General features: G+C 41.9%; 1 protein-coding gene across 1 annotated transcript in view; it reads right to left on the bottom strand.

Annotated features, from left to right (window-relative positions):
* Positions 1-17,828, bottom strand: part of LOC126401386 (ribosomal protein S6 kinase 2 alpha) — an 83,478-nt gene extending 65,650 nt beyond the window's left edge. The window contains exons 1-2 of the mRNA XM_050062610.1: positions 17,220-17,828; positions 6,465-6,509 (exon numbers count right to left, since the gene is read on the bottom strand). Coding sequence (XP_049918567.1) covers positions 6,465-6,509; positions 17,220-17,282 — 108 coding nt within the window. The 5' untranslated portion in view covers positions 17,283-17,828. The remainder of the gene's footprint in view (positions 1-6,464; positions 6,510-17,219) is intronic.
* Positions 17,829-19,918: the final 2,090 nt, after the last annotated feature.

Here is a 19,918-nt window from a genome sequence, read left to right as displayed (position 1 = left end):
TTGTCAAAATTAGCGTATGAATTCTTATGGTCAAAAACGTGTTTTGTGAGGTGACAGTGACCTTGACCTTTGACCACCAAATTTTAATCAGTACATTCTTAAGTCTAAGTGAACGTTTGTGCCAAATTTGAAAAAAAAAATCCCTCAAGCTGTTTTTGAGATATCGCATTCGCAGGAATGAGACAGATGAGGTCACAGTGATCGTGACCTTTGACTTGACCTTTGGATATAAAATTTCATCATTTTATCCTAGTAGACAATTGTGTGAAATTTTGTCATAATTAGCGCACATGGTCAAAAACATGTTTTGTAAGGTCACAGTGACCTTTGACCACAGATTTCTAATCAGTACATTCTTAGCCCTCTGCGGTCCACGATCACGCCGGCGAGATCAAATCACGTGACTAGTTTATGACATCACTGCACAAAAACGAAATGTCGTAGAGCGCTACCGTCAACTTCTCTGGAAAGTGCGGACTTGAAACTCCATGACAGTTTTTGTTTTATGTTGATACACCAAGTAAAAACGGAAATATGATAGTTTAAAGTTGAAATAAAAATAATGTTTACGCATGCACAAAGTGTGCACGGTGTGTTGGAGCAGGCGTTGCATTTATTTGAATATTTTCGTCGTTTTTTGTTATATTACTAAACGGATCAAAATGTCTGAATCTGCTGACTCTGCTCTACAGGCTGCACATTCTTGGGACGTGGGGGCGGGGCCAACTAAGCAGTGTGGCGGAAGTGAAGTGTGGGAGAGTGAGGCGGATGAGAGAGGCAGGCGATAGAGTAGTGAGCGATAGTTTGAGAGAGTTTTTTGGAAGATTTGGAGTTGTTTTAGGATTTAGAGTTTATTCGTGAGTAGAGGATGTTGCGGACATTGAATGTAGGACAAGCCGTGGACTTGTTTTTCGAACTGGAGGAGCAGGAGGGCGAAATCTGCATTTCACCGTCGGAGTCGGAGAGTGACTGTGACGATGAAGTTGAGGATCCGTCCTTTGTGACGGACGACAAGAGGTCAGTCAAACTTCTTATGAACATTTATTGCTTTTGTTTTTCCTGTTAATCTCTTTGTAAACGTGTGCTGTGTGATTTTGTGACACACACACACACACACACCTTGCGGTAAAATATATTTTACCGCGGGAAATGTAGTCTCACATAAACCTACAGGGTTTTCTAAAGGGCCTCCCCAAGAATTGTTATTTTATTGTTTTTGTGTATTTTGAAGAGAGGCATGGCCAAAATGAAAAAAATTCCTGTCTTCACCTGGTTTTTGTTGTAAATAGTTATGTTATTGTTGTTTATAGTTTGATTTTATCTCAATTTGACATTTATATGTTACTTCTGCACTATTTAGGAACCCCTCACAGTCTGTGAATGAAAGGCCTGTTATATAGTTCTCTGTCTAATCGTGTACATAAACTATTTTGAAGAGAGGCATGGCCAAAATGAAAAAAAAAAAACGCCTGTCTTCACCTGGTTTTGGTTGTAAATAGTTATGTTATTGTTGTTTATAGTTTGATTTAATCTCAATTTGACATTTTTTTAAATTGTGCAAATTGAACTGAACTCAACTTTTTACATTGTGTCATTGTCATGTACATATACAGAGATGATGAGCAGCCTGGGACATCTACAGCCCCAGCAAGAGGCAGAGGCAGCGGCAGGGGGCGTCAGCGTTGGAGGGAGAATAGATGCCGGTCTAGATCTCCATGTGACCGGTCATCCCAGCCACACCACAGCCCTGAGGCCTGGAGAACAGAGAGTGAACCTGATACTGCTCCAGGAGTCAGTAGGTTCATGCCCCACAGACCACCAGGAGCCCAGGTGGACATGCACGCGGTATACACACCGAAAGATCTGTTTCAGCTGTTCTTCTCCACTGCCACCGTGAAGACACTCTGCAAGAACACCAACAAATATGCAGCAATATAGCAGGAAATGGGGAAGAAGTACAACTGGGCTGACGTCGAGGTTGAGGAGCTCTATAAATTCTTTGGCCTTCTCATGTACATGGCATTGGTGTTACTGCCATGTCTCCAGGACTACTGGAGACAAAACCACATCCTGTCTGTGCCGTTTCCAGCCATGGTCATGACAAGAGACCGGTTCAGGTCCCTGATGTGGAATATCCACCCCAGCGATCCAGAGGAGGATGTCATGAATGACATGAAGAAGGGAACACCTGACCATGATAAGCTCTTCAGGGCAAAACCCCTCATGGATGAGATCCGCACTGCGTGCCAGGCTCATTACCACCCAGGGAAGGAATTGGCTGTTGACGAGCGAATGGTGGCAACCAAGGCAAAAACTGGCATGACCCAGTACATGAAGGACAAGCCAACAAAATGGGGGATCAAGCTCTTTGTGTTGGCTGAGTCAAGCAGTGGCTACACTGTCAACTTCAGTGTGTACGGTGGGAAGTCTGGCTCAGTCAGTGTGCATGGACTGTCATATGACGCTGTGATGGACCTCATTCAGCCATCATATCTTGGGACAGGATACCATATTTATATGGACAACTTCTACACCAGTCCCAAGCTGTTCCTCGACTTGGCCAGCATGAAATATGGTGCTTGCGGTACCTACAGGGACAACAGGAAAGGGTGTCCCCGTGGAAGAGGAAATGCCCTCACCCGAAAATCTGAGAGAGGTGCTGTGAGGTGGATCAGGGAGGGCCCCCTGCTGTTTGTGAAGTGGATGGACACGCGGGAGGTGTCTGTGTGCTCCACAATCCATCCAGCATTTTCTGGTGAGGTGGTCCAGAGGAGGGCAAAAGATGAAGATGGACGCTGGGCAGTGAAGGAGATTCCCTGCCCCACCCCTGTAATGGCCTACAACAAGTGCATGGGTGGGGTTGATCTTTCCGACCAGCTGATCCAATATTATTCCACCCACCGCAAAACTGCTCGCTGGTACCGGACGCTCTTTTTGCACTTTGTGGACATTGCAGCAACAAATGCATACATCATGCATTGTGAGATGAGCAGGAAACAACAGGTGCAGTCCATGACTCACAAGAACTTTCTCACCCAGCTGGTGTCCGAGCTGTGTGGAGTGGACAAGACGGGGACTCCGAACAACAGGAGCAATCAGCATGTTCCTGTTGCCATCACCACTGTCACTGATGCCAGCCAGAAAGCCACTCAAGGCCACAGGGCATGCCAACGCTGCCAGCAGGTGGACAAAAAGAGGAACCTGACGCCATGGCGATGCAAGTCCTGTGATGTGCCCCTCTGTGTCATTGTTGACAGGAACTGTTTTGAGGAGTGGCACATGTAAAAAAAACAACAACAAAAAACGCCTTGTTGTAAGTAGTTATTGTTATTGTTATTGTTGTTATTGTTGTATATAGTTCGATTTTATCTCAATTTGACATTTATATGTTACTTTTGAGTTGAGTTGAGTACTTTTGCACTATTTAGGAACCTCTCATAGTCTGTGAATGTTATATAGTTCTCTGTCTAATCGTGTACATAAACTGTTTTGAAGAGAGGCATGGCCAAAATGAAAAAAACGCCTATGTCTTCACCTGGTTTTTGTTGTAAGTAGTTATGTTATTGTTGTTTATAGTTTGATTTTATCTCAATTTGACATTTATATGTTACTTTTGCACTATTTAGGAACCCCTCACAGTCTGTGAATGGAAGGCCTGTTATATAGTTCTCTGTCTAATTGTGTACATAAACTTTTTTGAAGAGAGGCATGGCCAAAATGAAAAAAAACGCCTATGTCTTCACCTGGTTTTTGTTGGAAATAGTTGTATATAGCTTAATTTTATCTCAGTTATACTTTTGTATGTACATATTTACAACTTATGTTTACATTTTCTGCCTTTGAATTTTTTCATTGAGCATGTTTGAATTTTGTATAGTAAAGAAATTGATTTATTTTTCAAATCCGATTTTGTGTTTTTGNTTACAACTTATGTTTACATTTTCTGCCTTTGAATTTTTTCATTGAGCATGTTTGAATTTTGTATAGTAAAGAAATTGATTTATTTTTCAAATCCGATTTTGTGTTTTTGGGTCTAGTATGTTATTATAGTATGTCAGAGTGGAAAAATAATTTTCTGGTCATATAGCTAAGGTTGTGCTGAAAAAAAAGATATCAAACATTGGCATGACAAACATTTTTTTATGTGGTATATAAAGGCAAAAATCAAAAGTATACAAAACGGCCAAAATAGCCCAAGACCCTCAAGGGTCAAGGGATAGTGCACCCAAAAATGAAAATTCAGCCATTATCTACTCACTCATATGCCAAGGGAGGCTCTGGTGAAGTTTTAGAGTCCTCACAACACTTGCGGAGATCCCAGGGGAGAGGAAGTAGCAACACAACTCCACCTAATGGAGGCTTACGGCACCCCAGATTCAAACGTCCAAAAACACATAACTGAAACCACAAAATATCTCCATACTGTTCGTCCGTAGTGATCCAAGTGTCCTGAAGCCCCGACATAAAAAGTTGTTCGGAAAAACGCCATCTGAACTGTTTTTAGCCTCATTGTAACCTGTAGCTCTAACTGCCTCTCTGTGTACTGCATTCATGTGTGTGCGCTTGCGAAAGCACGTGAACACAAAGGAATTCGGTGCCCATGTCTCACGGTCTCGCACAAGCGCGCACACATGAGTGCGGTGCACAGAGAGGCAGTTAGAGCTGCAGGCTACAATGAGGCTAAAAAACAGAGTTCAAATAACGTTTTTCCAAACAACTTTTTATGTTGGGGTTTCAGGACACTTGGATCAGTACGGTCGAGCAGTATGGAGATATTTTGTGGTTTCAATTATGTGTTTTTGGACGTTTAAATCTGGGGCGCCGTCAGCCTCCATTAGGCGGAGTTGTGTTGCTACCTCCTCTCCCCTGGGATCTCTGGAAGTGATGTGAGGACTCTAAAACTTCACCTGAGCCTCCCTCGGTATATGGGTGAGTAGATAATGGCTGAATTTTCATTTTTGGGTGCACTATCCCTTTAAGTCCGGTTGGACGTTTGTGCCAAATTTGAAGAAATTCATGGGAATGGGATGGATGAATGGACAGACAGGCAACCCGAAAACATTAATGCCTCTGGCCATGGCTGTTGCAGGTGCGGCAGCATAAAAAATGTTATGGAAGTTTTTTTGTTTTTGATTATGTGATTTTGCATATTGGCACATCATGTATGTATCCATATTGATAAACAAGGATCTCAACAGGGGTTGGGTGAAATTAAACATACCCTGCAACAACAGAAATGTGTCAACTGGTATAGATTTGGCAAAACGGATTCTACCACAGGAGTTATTCAATGCAGGGCTGAATTCTCGTGGGATCTTATAGACCCAGTTAACAAGATTTGGGAAAACATGGAATAAGAAAGTGAAGATGTGAATACAAATACCTGTAACACTTAAAATTATTGTTGTCAGAAACATTAAAGTTTCAAAGTGTGGCATGTTTATGTTACAGAACAATTACTGCATCATGATATACGTCTTTACCATGATATCAAAGTACATATTGTGACAGAAGATTTTGGCCTTATCACTCTTCCCTAATCTCAACCATACTGCCCATTCTCCTAACAAGCTACGAAGCCTGTGTATGTTTTCCCCTGCCATCAGACATTAGTGGCTTTGACCAGTGTGTGCTGACTCCTTTGACTGAAACCCCTCTTTCTCATCCCGCGCATTCAGCTCTCCCTCAGTCACAGCACATTGTTCCGAACTGAAAGAAAAGGCGACATAGCTCCTCTCTATCTCCCTTGAGAGCTAGGACAGAAAAAAAAGAGGCCAAGCGAGAAGGAACATGGTCAGTACTGTAATAGTCTGCAGGAGGAAAACTGGATCATGTTTCCAAGCAGGACAATGAAGCATAAAGGCCGGCCAAGAGGCAGGAAAGGGCTGACTCGTTGTTTCCCAGCGTGTTCATTTATGTACTTGCAAGCAAGCCTGTACTTGTCTGTGTATAATATGTTGACAGGACACATGAGGACATGCAGAATGTACGACACTACGGCCCCATGATATTGATGCAGACACATCGCTATAACTGGACTGTCGCTTGATCAGCCTCACTCAGACAGTATTCAACACATTAAACTCCGGCCAGCTAATGGCCTCTGAGGCCTGTCAATGCAATTCCTAAATGAATAAATCAGCGCACAGTCACAGATCTGCGTGGCCACGTGAGTCAGACCATGACAGCTTTCTTTTCCTGCCTTAGCAGAGCAGAGATGGCTCAAAATGAAGATTCACACAAGAATTTGCCCTTTGATGGAATTTCGCCTTCTGCTGCTCGCCTTCACATAGAAGCACAAACAAAAGCCAAAGAATTCTATGCAGCGTGTCCAAGTCCTCACTCTAATTTATTGGATGTTAAGCTGCATGAATATTGAGTCACGTTTGTGTGTGTGTTTGTATTTCTTTGCATTTGTTTGTGTGTCTTTGCATTTGTGTGTGTGTTCCAGAGATGGCATGTACCTTGACAGCAGGCGTGACTCCATCCTCAGTGGTGCTCTGCCCGTTCTGTCAAGAAAGCAGATGTGAGAAACAGTCAGAGTGTGCGACAGGACATATCATGTGTATGTGTGTGTGTGTGTGTGTGTGTGTGTGTGTGTGTACAGAAGGCAGACACAGAAAGAGAGGGAGAGAGATACAAGTGAATATTTGCAAGACTGTGTGGGTGGCAACAGTCCACTGTATCCAGCACTTTGCTCCTCCGCTGGCAAACCTAATAATCTAGGGCTGACACACAAACGCACATCGTTCATCCGTTCCCCAGACCCCAGCAGGTAAGTCTTGCAGAAACGGGTAATCATTGTTATTTGTAAAACAATGGCTCAACATGAGCATACGACAGAAGCGGGCGGCTAACTTTGAACTACAGCAGGATTTAAGTCAGATTACGTGATTAGAAGTGCATCATATTCTGTTGACGACAACAAGGAGAACATAAGCAGAGGAAAAAATGGATTTTGTGAGATACCTGGGATGAAAAACAGGGGCTGCTGTGATGTCAAGTCAAATTAGGATCACTTGTCATTGCTCATAAAAGTCTACCTCAGTTATTTCTAGGAAAGTACTTCTTCTGTTGCCAGAGGGTATGTGGAAAGATTGTACAGTAGCTCAACAAATTTGAAAGAACTGAAATTATGGTTTCATTAACCCTTTAAACCTGGAGCGACATCACTTTTCTTGTGCTGCGTTCAGACACCTTTGAACCCTGAACAAATTGGTGCGATTTATTCAAAAATACTGGAAAAAAGGCAATGAGCAACTTGGTAAGAAATGTCCCACAAATTAAATAAATAAAATAGAAAAATAGATGTTGCAATAATTATTTCATTAATAATAATAAAAAAGAGAAATGCTATGGAAAAAAATTATAATTACTGTTATTAATACATTTTAAAATGACATTACAAAATTATTATAATTGTTAAATACTCTTTCCAGGTCATTTCCTTGTTTGTCTATTTTTTTATTTTCTTTTTGCTTACTTTGTTTTTTTTTTGTTTTTTTTTTAAATAATTTTCTTGAAATTATGGAAAAACTATATCTATTATTATTATCATTGTTATCATTATTATCATTATTGTTGTTGTTGTTATTATTACATTTAAAAATTGTGTCGCAGAATTATTATAATTTCAAAGCACTCTTTTCAGGTCATTTCATTGTTTGTTTGTTTGTTTTAAACTTTATCTATTTTTTTATTTTGGGGCAATTTTTCTTTCGTTGCTCTCTGCCTTCTTCCAAACTTTTAAAAGAAATCAAGCCAATTTGCTCAGGTTTCAAAGGGTTAAATGAATATATCCACATATTAATCCAACAGCCTGCACACTACATTTTGCAGTTATGTAAAAGTGCATAAATACTAGTTAGCAAGTGATCACAGAAGTTAAAACAGATGCTAAGGGCAATACATAAGATTAAAAAAAAGGCTAAACAGTTGGCTGAAAGTAATGGACAAGTGGTTGAAATATTCAGCTTCACTCCAAGCCATAATATTGACAGTTGAACTGTATGAAAAAATCTGCAATATCCACTTGTATATAATGAATGGTGTTATACGTTTGAAATTAATAAAGGGGTACCTGGACAGGGCTGTGGGGTACCTCAGACCCAAAAGACTGCAAAGCACTGGTCTAGCTGATTCATGGCATTTATACATTTATAGAGGACTTCATAATGTAAGGATCACAGAACTTCACATATTTCCTCTGGACCCCAGGCTGTTAATCCTGAGAGTTTGTTTCTGTGTTAAAACTGTTTCCTGACTCAGATGAGGTCCAGGGTAGCAAGTCCTGTGTGCATCTCAGCCACATACCTGAGGTCATTTTATTGGTTGAAATTATGACTTGTATTATCAGCATTATCATGACAAGTACCTTCAACTTTATTCGTATATGATCAGACCTCTTCAGTTAAAGATCTTGCAGAGCATTTAACAACATGACAACTCCCCTGAAGGAGACGAATGGGTAGAACTGCAGCTGGAGCAGCAACCTGACCTGCCCTCCAGCTACATGACCTCCATACCTACACGTCACTCCACGATCAGGACCCTACAACCAGAAGTCCCGATGAAACTGCTAAGTTAGTGCTTTGAAGTAATGTATTTTAAGTAATAGTAAAAAAAAAATAGGTTGTTAAGGTTACGGTAAGGGTAATGTGAAGGGTTACATCTCCTTACTTGAATGAATCACATCTTCATGTATTACGAATTACCAAGTGGATTATTGCCACATTTGGTCTCATTTATCACTAGTGTAGCACTGTAGCAGGGTTCAGATAGCTGACGCATTGGTGTGTCTGTCTTGTACTAGTGGTGGGCACTGTTTGTAGGGGCGTGTCATGTCCTCTACAAACAGAATGTGTCTCAAAAGAGAAGCCAAAACATCTCCCCCTGGTGGCTGGCTGCAGTATAGGTCACAAGCCCCACCCCCTCCTTGTTAGCTAATGGGATGGGCCAAACTAAAAACTCAAAGTACATGTTAAATAAATTGTTCACAAAGATGGTTTCTCTCATTGTAGTTTAAGTGTATGTTCAAGTGTTCATTTTTCTGATAGGTTTGGTTTTAATTAGATATTCGGTACCATAAAAAGAGGGTTTGACGTCATGATTGACAGCTGGTTGTGTCAACTGGTGCGCTTGTGATCAATGGTGCTGCTCGGGACTGGTTGAAAGGCGCAAACTTGATATTGCAGAGAGTGCTACTGTGTAGACTCTGGCTCCAAATGATGCTGTTAGGGCAAGATGGCCGCGGCCATATCCAGGATATTTTGGCTTCTTTTTTTTACAGTTAGAGGAAGTGGAGACGCATTGTCCTTTTTATTGACTGTAATTCACTGGGACCAGTAATAAAATGAAAAATGTGTCTCGTATCTTCCATTCTTACAATGCATTGTTTCTAAAACTATAAAAACAAGAGGAAAAGGTCTTTGGTATGTAACTTGGTGTCTTTCATCAGACCTCCTTGGCCTCTAATGGCCATGACTTTCAAACGTCACTCCTCCAGTTTGTAACACAGACTTTCTATTTTAAAAAAATGTAGTAATCAAGCCCAAGCCGAGGTTACCCAAGCGCGTAATTTTCATAGAGCCACAGACGACTACAATGCAATTGTTTTCACAGGCGACTACTCCCTGTGAACAGCACATTGACCTTAACATGTAAAATGGGCGGCGAGGCCTTTCAGTGATGTATAGCGGAACACCTCTGAAGCATGTGAAGATAAATCCATGATGATAACTAACCCTGTCCAATGATCAAAGAAACACCCTTGAATCCAAAGTCAAATATTCTAGCCAAGGGTAAGAACACCCTGAATAACTCCTCCTCCCTCTTTTTCCGCTTTTTGCTTTGTTTTCCATAACAGAGGGGCGACCCTGAGTTTCCTCACTTCCTCTGTGCCCTCTTCTCTCTTCCCCTTCCTTTTGACTACACAAAATCCGACAGGCAGTCAACACAATGACAAGCGGCGGCCTTAACAATCAAACACAAAACAGAAAGGGGTATACAGCGCAAGACATAAAGGAAGCACAGGCAGGGACAGGAGAGCGACTTTGCAAAGCGCTTGTACAAGAAAAGAAAAAAGACCCTCTGAACAGAAGGAACACAGACTGTGGATCTAATTTAGTGTCGCTGTAATACCTCACAATACAATCTGAGCTGAGAGATTGGATGCATTTGGCAACTGGATGCACTTCCTTATTTCCTGCTCGGAGTTTCACTCTTGCAACAGCTATAAATTGGATGGGTGCTACAACTCAGGGCATTTTTACAGACCAACAGTTCATGTGGTTGGACTTTAATCATCATCTCAAGGGAGGCAATTTAATTTAGCCAAACTGTGCCAGTCATAAAAGCTGTAATGTGAGGTGACAGGAGAAATGGAAACAATTAAATGGCCAAGTGCAGTTCGAAGTCAAGCACAGATGTGTTTTAGGGGCAGTAATTTCAAAGGAAACCAAGAGTGAGTGCTGTGTGCCATGCTTTACAGTGAAAATGTAATCTTACAGAGAAATCTACACCGCAACTCTTTCCTTCCTTTCATCTCATATTCCATCAGCGAGGTGTGTGCAGTGAGCTTTGTTTAACCTAGTATCATGAAGACTAGCTGTGGGAATCCCAAGTGTGTGAGTGCAACTGTCTGTCTCTGTGTGTGTGTGTGTGTGTGTGTGTGGTCAACAATGCCTTCCCGACGTTGCTGCTCAACACATTTCAACCTCATTAGCTTTGCATGGCTGATCCAAGTGGCCCAGTTAATGGTGCCTTCCCTCCCCTGGGCTTCCTCAATGAGAGTGAAAGCATGCACACACACATACACAAACAGCCACATAAATCTGCTTAAAGACGTTACAGAAACAAACGTGATTTAGGAAACGTTGTAAGGAAGCGCATGAATTATCCCGTGCAAAATACACATACAGAAAAAACGCTACAAGATGCACACAAGTTCACTTGCAGAAATTTACAGGCCACAAGCACGCCGTAAAAAGGATTTACAGACCAGCCTATTAAGCCTTGCAGAGCCAGACGGCAGAACTTTTAATTTCTCACAGGGTTTCTATATGATTAGGTAAGTAAACAATCTCAGGGCACTGATACCGTGTGTGTTTGAGAGATAAATCTGTGTTTTAACAGCGTGATTAGAGCAGCACTACCTGGTTACTAGGCAACTAAGAAATACAATAACCACTCTTTTGTCTGCGCCTGTGACCCTGTCGGACTAAATTTCCCATAATCTCACCTGCCAGTGTGTACTGACAGCAGGTCACATTACTAATGTCCATTTCTGGTCAATGCCAGAAAATGAACATCAGCTATTTCCAGTGGTCTGTTTTTAGTGTGTGCTAAAAGGCTTCTCCCTAACGTCAGCAACCATAAAGTGAAGAGAGAAGAAGAAGAAGAAGCTTTAACAGCACCAAATCTGCACTTCTGCCTGCTGGTGACTGGAATATTTACAGTCCTGGCTTCACTGACGTATTTACTTTCAACTCCGATAGTCAAAACGAATAAGGACTCAGTTTCTCAGGGCACCGACGCAGCAAAGCATTTTGTTATCACATGCCCATCCAACCCTGCTCCACTCCCACAGCCCTGCTCAGGTGTTCAACAGGTCACACCCAGATTAGCAGCAGCTAAGCCTACGCGCACGCACGTACACACAGAGCAAAGCACGATCCTGAACAGAACAAGTCCTCGAGTATACACAGCTGACCACGCCTGGCTTGCAAACATGGCACACATTCCGTATGTTAACCCTACTGTCTCCTCTGCACGGACGGTTGCATAATAAATGGAGAAAAAAAAACTCTCTTTCTCTCTTGACGTCTAGTCTGTTGCAATCCTGCTCTTGAAGTCTTGGCTTGTGCAGTCCTGCTGCGTAAATACAATGTTAAGTTTCTCTGTCTCATCTATTAAAGAGAACAGAATTCCACTGAGATCTTTAGATTTGAAGAGGGTGTAAAGTGACAAAGGATTAATACGACTTGAAGCCACAGCTGGAGGACTGAACTGCAGTCCGAAATACAATTTTATCCAGAACAGGAGCTCAATTTCAGATAGGAGTTCAGGTTGTAAAAGTAAATGGCAAGTTAAGACCTAGTCGAAATGAAGAAAAGAGAAGCTGACAGTGAAAATAATGCATTTTAGAATGACTTCAACTGACTCGGGAGGAAAACTGCAATGAAACGGTGGCAATTGTGAAGAGTAGCAACCAAACAAACCATTTTAAACCAAACACAGGCTGGAAACACAAAACTAAGCTGGCTAAAAGTGTCTGATCAAGCTATGAAACAAGAAGCAAAAAAAAAAAAAAAAAGCAGCAAGGAACTAAGGATGTGGTTACGAAACAAAGTGTCACTTCTCTTAATATTACAGATTGTTTTTGTATTTTTTGTAAACACAGTTCTTGAGATTTAAGAACCCAAATATCACTCACAATTTGTAGTTGAGTACACCTATTTTAAAAGGGATGGTTCTTTTAGAAGTGAGGTTGTATGAGATGCCTACCTATGGTCAGTGTATTGCCTACAGTAGATGGCAGTCATTATGCCCCCTCTTTGGAGAAGCAGGCAGGAGTACCACCACTGAAGCTAAGCAATGCACTGCTGTGGACAAGGGCAGCAGCAAAAGCACAAAAAAGGCCCACTTAAAAACAATCAATATAAGTTTGACTTGGGTGTTTTAAAGCTTTACTTTGAAATTCACCAAAGTTAAATAATTGTTAAAACTAACCAATCAAGGCAGTGGTTAACCAGATCTTGTGTTCTGCAAGGTGAAATTACTGTTCTTGTCAACAGAGTGAAGACAGCCGTGCAACAGCTTCAGTTCCCTGTCGGAAATTGCTATCTGACAGCAAGGTGAAGCAGTGAAAAAATTCTAAATAAAGCGTACACTTAAAATGAAGTGGCTTAAATACATTTTGCTGTTGACCCCTTCCACAGCAGTAGATTGCTTAGCTTCATGGCGGTACTCCTGCCTGCTTCTCCAAACTCGGGGCACACCAACCACCATCTACTGTACAGTAGGTAATACCCTGACTATGGATAAATAACTCATACAACCCCATTTCAAAAGATCTGAACTATCCCTTTAAGCTATAGTGAGCAAAGTGATAAAGCTGCACTCTGGCTGTGTGAATCAAGGAAATTATATCATATCAAAAGTATAAAGTTTCAGGATTGGCTATGGACTGATTCTGTATTAAGAGTAAAATGGCTTAAAGGAGCAGTTTGTAGAATTGAGTAGAATTGAAAAAGCAACCAGCTGATACCTCTCCCATGTGCCAAACATGAACTCCTGGTTAGAATTCCCTCAGTGTTCATTGTTCGGGGCGTTTTAACTGGGAGCCGAATTATCCACAGAGGTCTCTCCCTCTCCATAGGAAATGAATCCAATGATTAAAAACAGTCAAAACTCTGAATAAAACAATTTCATATTAAAATCGGTGTTTCCCCAATGTTGTTCGGCGTGTCGCAGACGGGCTGCTAATGTGTTGTCACCTTTTTTCGCTGATAACTTTAGATCCAGACATTCTGTGGACTTTTACCGGGAGCCGAATTATCTTCAGAGGTCTCTTCCTCTTAAAAACAAACAAACCCGGTGATTTAAACCAGTAAAAATATTGAATAAAGCAGTTCCATGTTAAAATCTGTGTTTTCCTGATGCTGTTCAATCTGTCGCAGAGGGGCTGCTAATGCGAGCACGAGAATGGCCTTTTCTAGAGCCAGTGTTTGGTTTGTCCGTTCTGGGCTACTGCTGAAACATGGAGGTGCAAGATGGCGGACTGCGGAAGAGGACCTGCTCACTATGTTCTCACATTTTAAGGTAAAGTAAACACAATTCTCATTTTCAGGTGACTACACACTAAAGAAAACATACCAGTATATGCCCCTAAATGTGACCCACTGGACCTTTGAAAGGAATGCAGATCTTACTGTAGAGTAAATCTACAATAACTAGACAGAAGCATGATTCAGGGCTTTTAGAGGAGGACATTCACTAACCTACTGATGGCAATGGCCAATGCAGGTGGTAGTGACTCAACTGGGACAGGATGGGTTTGATTTGTTGAAGTGCCTTTATCGGAGATGATTCACAGAGAAGTTAATTCATAACAGGCACAGTTTGATGATGAATAAAAGGCCTCAATCAACCAAATATTTTGAATAGCTCTCTTTGTACATGTGTTAGTGCTTGCTTTGCCAAAGCTTCCAGCACAAAAGCCAGTAAATCTGGTTTTCTATCCATGACACCTTCCAAGCACTCACATAATGAGCGATGCGGAAACAGACTTATCATCAGCTGCAATATCATAGCGACTCATATTTGTGCAGATAAGAATGGTTTCTTTATGATACTTTTCTTTCCAAATCAGCAAAAGTGTCTCGATGTCTGTCCCATCTGTCCACATGACAAGCTGACCCGTGGCTGCGCATCCTGTTGGACTCTCCCGACATGCTCGCTGGCGTGGCCTCCAGTCTCACTCACTCTTTCTGCTCAATCAATCCGAGCCCCGAGCCATCTTGCTCTGCCATCAAGCACCAAAGTGTGCAGCTGGCTGGTAGGTTGGTGATGAGATAAATGGCACAGATCCCACTCTGATGGGCACTGACTGATGCTATCAAATCAATTACAGATACTTAATTTCAGCGGGCGGATGCTGACACACGATAACAAAAAATATTCCCTCCTTACAATATATATAGGCTGATATTTGCACACACATTTTATTTTTAGCAATGATATCACAATGTTGCTTATCAAAGAGTTGTGATCATTACACGTACCAAAGACGGGGTATTTTTTACAATATTAAACCTAGCACTCTTCACAGGCTCAGCACCACCATCTGTTCAGCTGTGATATGCTGCTCAGCCAACTCATATGCTGCACAATTCTGTAAATAGTCGAGTCTGTGGGACAAACCAAGTCAGGATGACACGTTTCTCAAAGTGCTTCTTACTGCATTATTTGTAGGTTTTCCATTATCATAAGCAACACTAATCATCTGCTCTGTACAATTAATTTTCTCTGCAAGTGCACAATAAATCACGTCTGCATCCTCAGCAGTGGTAGTATTCTTCTGATTACTGCATGGCTTTAATGAGTGATACTCATTACCTTGTCTTTTAATGAAACAGGCCTCAAGTCTGGCTCTGAGAGTAATCATGTTTCACTAAAATCTTGCGAACAATTTCCTCAGCTTCATCAGTGAATAATCAGCACGCTCTCTCGTAAAGCTGATTGAGGACACCGTGCACAGAGATCAGACGCACAAAACAGGGGTATCGCGACTGGCTTCACCTGTTTAAATGACTGAGTGATTCAGAAACAGCTTTTCTTGCAGCTAGACCACCCTACAGATACTATGGAAAACATTAGGGGTGGGGAAAAAAAAAATCGATACAGCATAGTATCGCAATATATTTGTGCGGCAGTATCGTATCGTCACACAGTGCCAAGTATTGATTTTTTTATTTATATCAATTATTAATATGACAAATACAAACTAAACTTAGCGTACTAGAAATATTTAAGCACTTGCTTTTTCAGTCCACTAGGTACATTTTGCTGCTACAAAAAAATGGCTGAAGTGTATTGTATCGCACTAACATGATCCTCAACCTGTAATTTGTGATCTTCCTTCCCGTGTTATTTTCACTTTTTCTATTAATTTATTTTCTTCCTCCAGTCATTCATGTATATTTTTTATATATTTAATTTAATTTAATTCAATTGTTTTATTTTATTTTATTTATTTATTTTATTTCATATTATTTTATTTTATTTTTCTTCCCATTTCATGAATTCATTATTTTTAATTCACACTTTTGGGGTTGATTATATGTGAGTTAAACATTCGGCGGTTGTACTGAAATTTTGTCATGGTGTCTTTTTCTTTTGCGTGTCTATGGATGTATATGTACACATACTGGATGCGTGCATGTGTATGTCCTTGTTTATTGTTGTTAAAATCAATAAATATACTGTTGGGAGACAAAAATGGCTGACGTGAGATGAACAGACTGAAAACTTTATCTCATTAGATAATATGGATGTTGATAAAGTTTTCCTTTGGGGAAAAGAATTTACAGTTGATAAAAGGAAATATATCACAATATATTTTATCGCGATACGTTTAAAATCGCAATAATATTGTTTTGTGACTCAAGTACTGCGATAATATCGTATCATGGATCCTGTGGTGATCCCCATCCATAGAAACCAATGAGCCTAATGTGACACTGGTTGCTTCCACACAGCCTGTGTCTACTCATCCTCACCACAATGTGATGGTTGCATATTCACTAAGCAACCAGTCTGTTCAAGAGGCAGCTGAAGAGTTCATGAATAATGATGCCACATCAAAATAATAGGAGTCTGGACAACAGAGAGGCCACAAATACCTCGCCCGCTCTGTTTTTCTCTCGTGTGTCATCCTCTACCTGCTGTGGAGTAATCAGACACTTCTCGCAAGGCAGATTTAATTAAAACTCTGCAGAGGAAACACACACAGCTACACAGCTAAAGCACGAGACTGATGGCACAAGTAAGTGCAGGTCTTAATTAAACCATAAGACACTGAACATAATTCTGCAGTCTATATTGCAGAACTCAAACTTAAGGTTAGACATTGAGGGCAGTTTTATGATGCCGTGTGTGAGAGGACTTTGATTCACTCTACAGGTGATAGACAGGGAGGACAAGCCTCTAGATCACACACTGCTCTTCTCTCTGGCGCTGAGCTTTGAAATGGAGTTGCCCAGCAGCTTCAATGGAAGACTAGAAAGTGGATTTCTAAATTGAGCTCTGACAGCTACTTCTGGGGCCAATTGAAAGCTCTCACATGAATAGGTCATAATGAGAAATTTCCCTGTTGGTTAAAGACTGACAATCAGAGCCAGTAATAGGCTGTGGCCCTGCATGCTTCTGGCACACTGACATAGACAGCCTATTCATTAGATTTTGACTCAACTCTGATTAAAACTGCATACTTAACTGAAAACACTGGGCATATAACATGAATTATTTATCAGGTCTATTCACCCACAGTTATGTATGTAGGCTGCAGTTTAAAATAACTTTCCAGAAAGTGGTGACCACTCTTGGATGGAGGGCTGATGAAAACGCACACCTTATGCGCACCTTATTTATTTACCTGAACCAAATCAGGTTGGATCAATCAAACTAGAACATGGTAGACATATTTCACCTCTCATTACCTCCGTCTCTAGCTGCACTAGTTCCATCGTGGGCCATGGCTCCGCGATCTGAGCAAGAGGCATTTTCGCAGGATTCTCAGTTTCCCCCTCAGCTGCTCAAGTACGAATCTGGTCTCCCCGGATTTTGCTCCTGTCAAGTGCACCCCGAGGCTCCTTCACTCCGGTCCAAAGTCCAGGTTGGAGTGGATTTATCAGCACTTTGCTCTGTGCTCGGAGGCGAAGACGCGCATGCAAAGCACAACCAAGAGCTTTACAAACAATTGTAATCCCTTGATTTGACTCCGGCGGCGGCGTCTGGCTTCTTGTGCGTATTTGTTGAACGTGGTAATCCAGCTGAAAACACCACAAACACCAAACAAACCTGCCCGTCCAAATACGCGCGGTGGATACACGGGATTTGGATTTGACAAAGCGTGAGAGGAGACGAGGAGAAGCCCAAGTGTGTGATCCTTTAATAGGGCTGTGCGGGAGTCTAATGCCACCTGAAGGAATTAACCAGAGTCCGTGCTGTCTTTGCAATCGACGCCGTATCAAATCTGTACGGCTTCCTCCCTGCGTGCCTCTGATTTCTCCCGGTTCCCGACAGTGTGTGCGATGCGCGCAGAGACCTCAGTGTGGCTCTGTAGTACGAGTAGCCTCCAACTCGAGCTGTTATTGGTGGACTCCTGCAGGAGTTCGCCCAACCCCCTTTTCCAAATGTTCCGCCCAGGTCTGATCGTGCCATCATCTGGCAAAGGATGAAACTGCAAATACGTAATGCAGACTGGAGCCTGCTATTAATGAACGGCCTGCTCTCTGTGATGCTTGTGGTGCAGCAGGTGCATCAGAGGAGTGATAGATCCTCTGCGTTCAAAGGAGAAGCTGTCAAACAATTCACAAATGGGAATGAATGAGAGCACTATGTGGCTGCATAATTAAACATGCAGCTGATCACAAAAGATGCACCAATCTGTGCAGCTGACTTTCCATGTCTACTACTTTATTTCATGACAATATTTCAGTCCACATTCCCTGCAGACCCACATCACCACTTCCTCCAGGTCTAAAAACAACACACATTGTTGCAAACAATTACATAACACAGATTACACAATAGAAACAATGTACAGAATAGAAGAGGCCAGATTTTGGGTCGTGACCAGTGCTGTTTGATTCTGCCCCGGACGTTGCATTGATGAAGCGTGCTTTTCATTGACAACAGCTCTTGTAACGGTGCTTGAAATCTTCAGTGATATAATACACCCCTCCACCCTCCAACACTTCTCTGCTTCATTCACTGCCGAGTGGATTTTGCTCTTGGCTATCTTTGGTTACTATTGGCAACAGGAGAGCATCAAACCGCCTCGCCGTGGATGGATGGGATAAAATTTTGATGCAAATTAAGATAACGAAGGCATGGCATTTCATGGAAACCAAAATGAAAGAAATAAATTGCCATGATGTGGTGCCTGTTCTCTGATGGATGTGCTGTTTAATTTCAGTATGTGCATGAAGCTGCTGCTGCACTGATGAAGTCTATTTATCATGCCATCCTGCATACAGCAGTCGCAGCTTTGTGACAGGTTAAATACACAGATCTGGACTGGAGAGGGGAACATTGCCTCTTTTATGCATTCACATATAATGTTCTTGACACATCTGTGGCTCTTTGCATCCAGGTTGTTGACACACAACACCTCTCTGTCACAGGCTTTCATTCATATTCATACGCTGGTTTCTGTAGATAGTTTGGCAGTATTTCTGCACATATAACATGTTTACATGATCCATCATTTTGAAGTGCTGCTAAATGGGCACAACAGATGCATATTAATGTCTGTTTGTTGGCTCCTATTTCCCCACATTTCTTCTCCAAGTCAGTGGAGAAAGTGCATTTTAAAGAAGAAATCATTATGAAGTAAGTGCTGATTGCACAGTGTAACAGCTACAGAATATCGTCTGGTTTCCTAGAAGCCTTGCTTTCACTATGCAATTCTGTCTGCCACTGGGTACGATCTCCGGAGAACATGAATGTTTGATTTGAAGCACAAAGGAAGTGCGAAACAGGAAAAGGACAGCGCCTCTGTTTTTCTTAGTCTATCAGTAGCTCTCCCCAGTTACCAAAGAGTATCAGTGTAAGTTCTTTGCATTTAATACTCCTAGTAGTGAAAATGGCGGACAGTGGAACAACAACAGTAACTGTGGAAACTGTAGCCAGTGGAAGAAAAGAGAAAACCCTTGCTCTGAGGAAAATGCAGCCCAGAGGAAGGAGAAAATATTCATTTTCTGTAACCACTTTTCCTGTTGGGGGTCGCAGGGGGCTGGAGCCTATCCCAGCTGACATTGGGTGAGAGGCAGGGTACACCCTGGACAGGTCACCAGACTATCACAGGGCTGACACATAGAGACAGACAACCATTCACTCTCACGTTCGCACCTACAGCCAATGTAGAGTCACCAGTTAACTGAGCCTGCATGTCTTTGGACTGTGGGAGGAAGCCGGAGTACCCCAGGGTTCGAACCCCCCACCCCAGGTCCGAACCAGGAACCCTCTTGCTGTGAGGCGACAATGCTAACCACTTCACCATCGTGCTGCCGGAGAAAATATTGGTATTATACATGTCTGCAAACCACAAATACGTTACGTTTGCATGTTTCATATGTATCACATCATTCATTCATTTTCCGTAACCGCTTATGCTGTTGGGGGTCACCGGGGC

Source organism: Epinephelus moara, chromosome 14 (genome assembly GCF_006386435.1).
Source record: "Epinephelus moara isolate mb chromosome 14, YSFRI_EMoa_1.0, whole genome shotgun sequence".
NCBI lineage: Eukaryota > Metazoa > Chordata > Actinopteri > Perciformes > Serranidae > Epinephelus > Epinephelus moara.
Note: the sequence above shows the minus strand (reverse complement) of the source record. Positions and strands in the feature narration are given on the sequence as shown.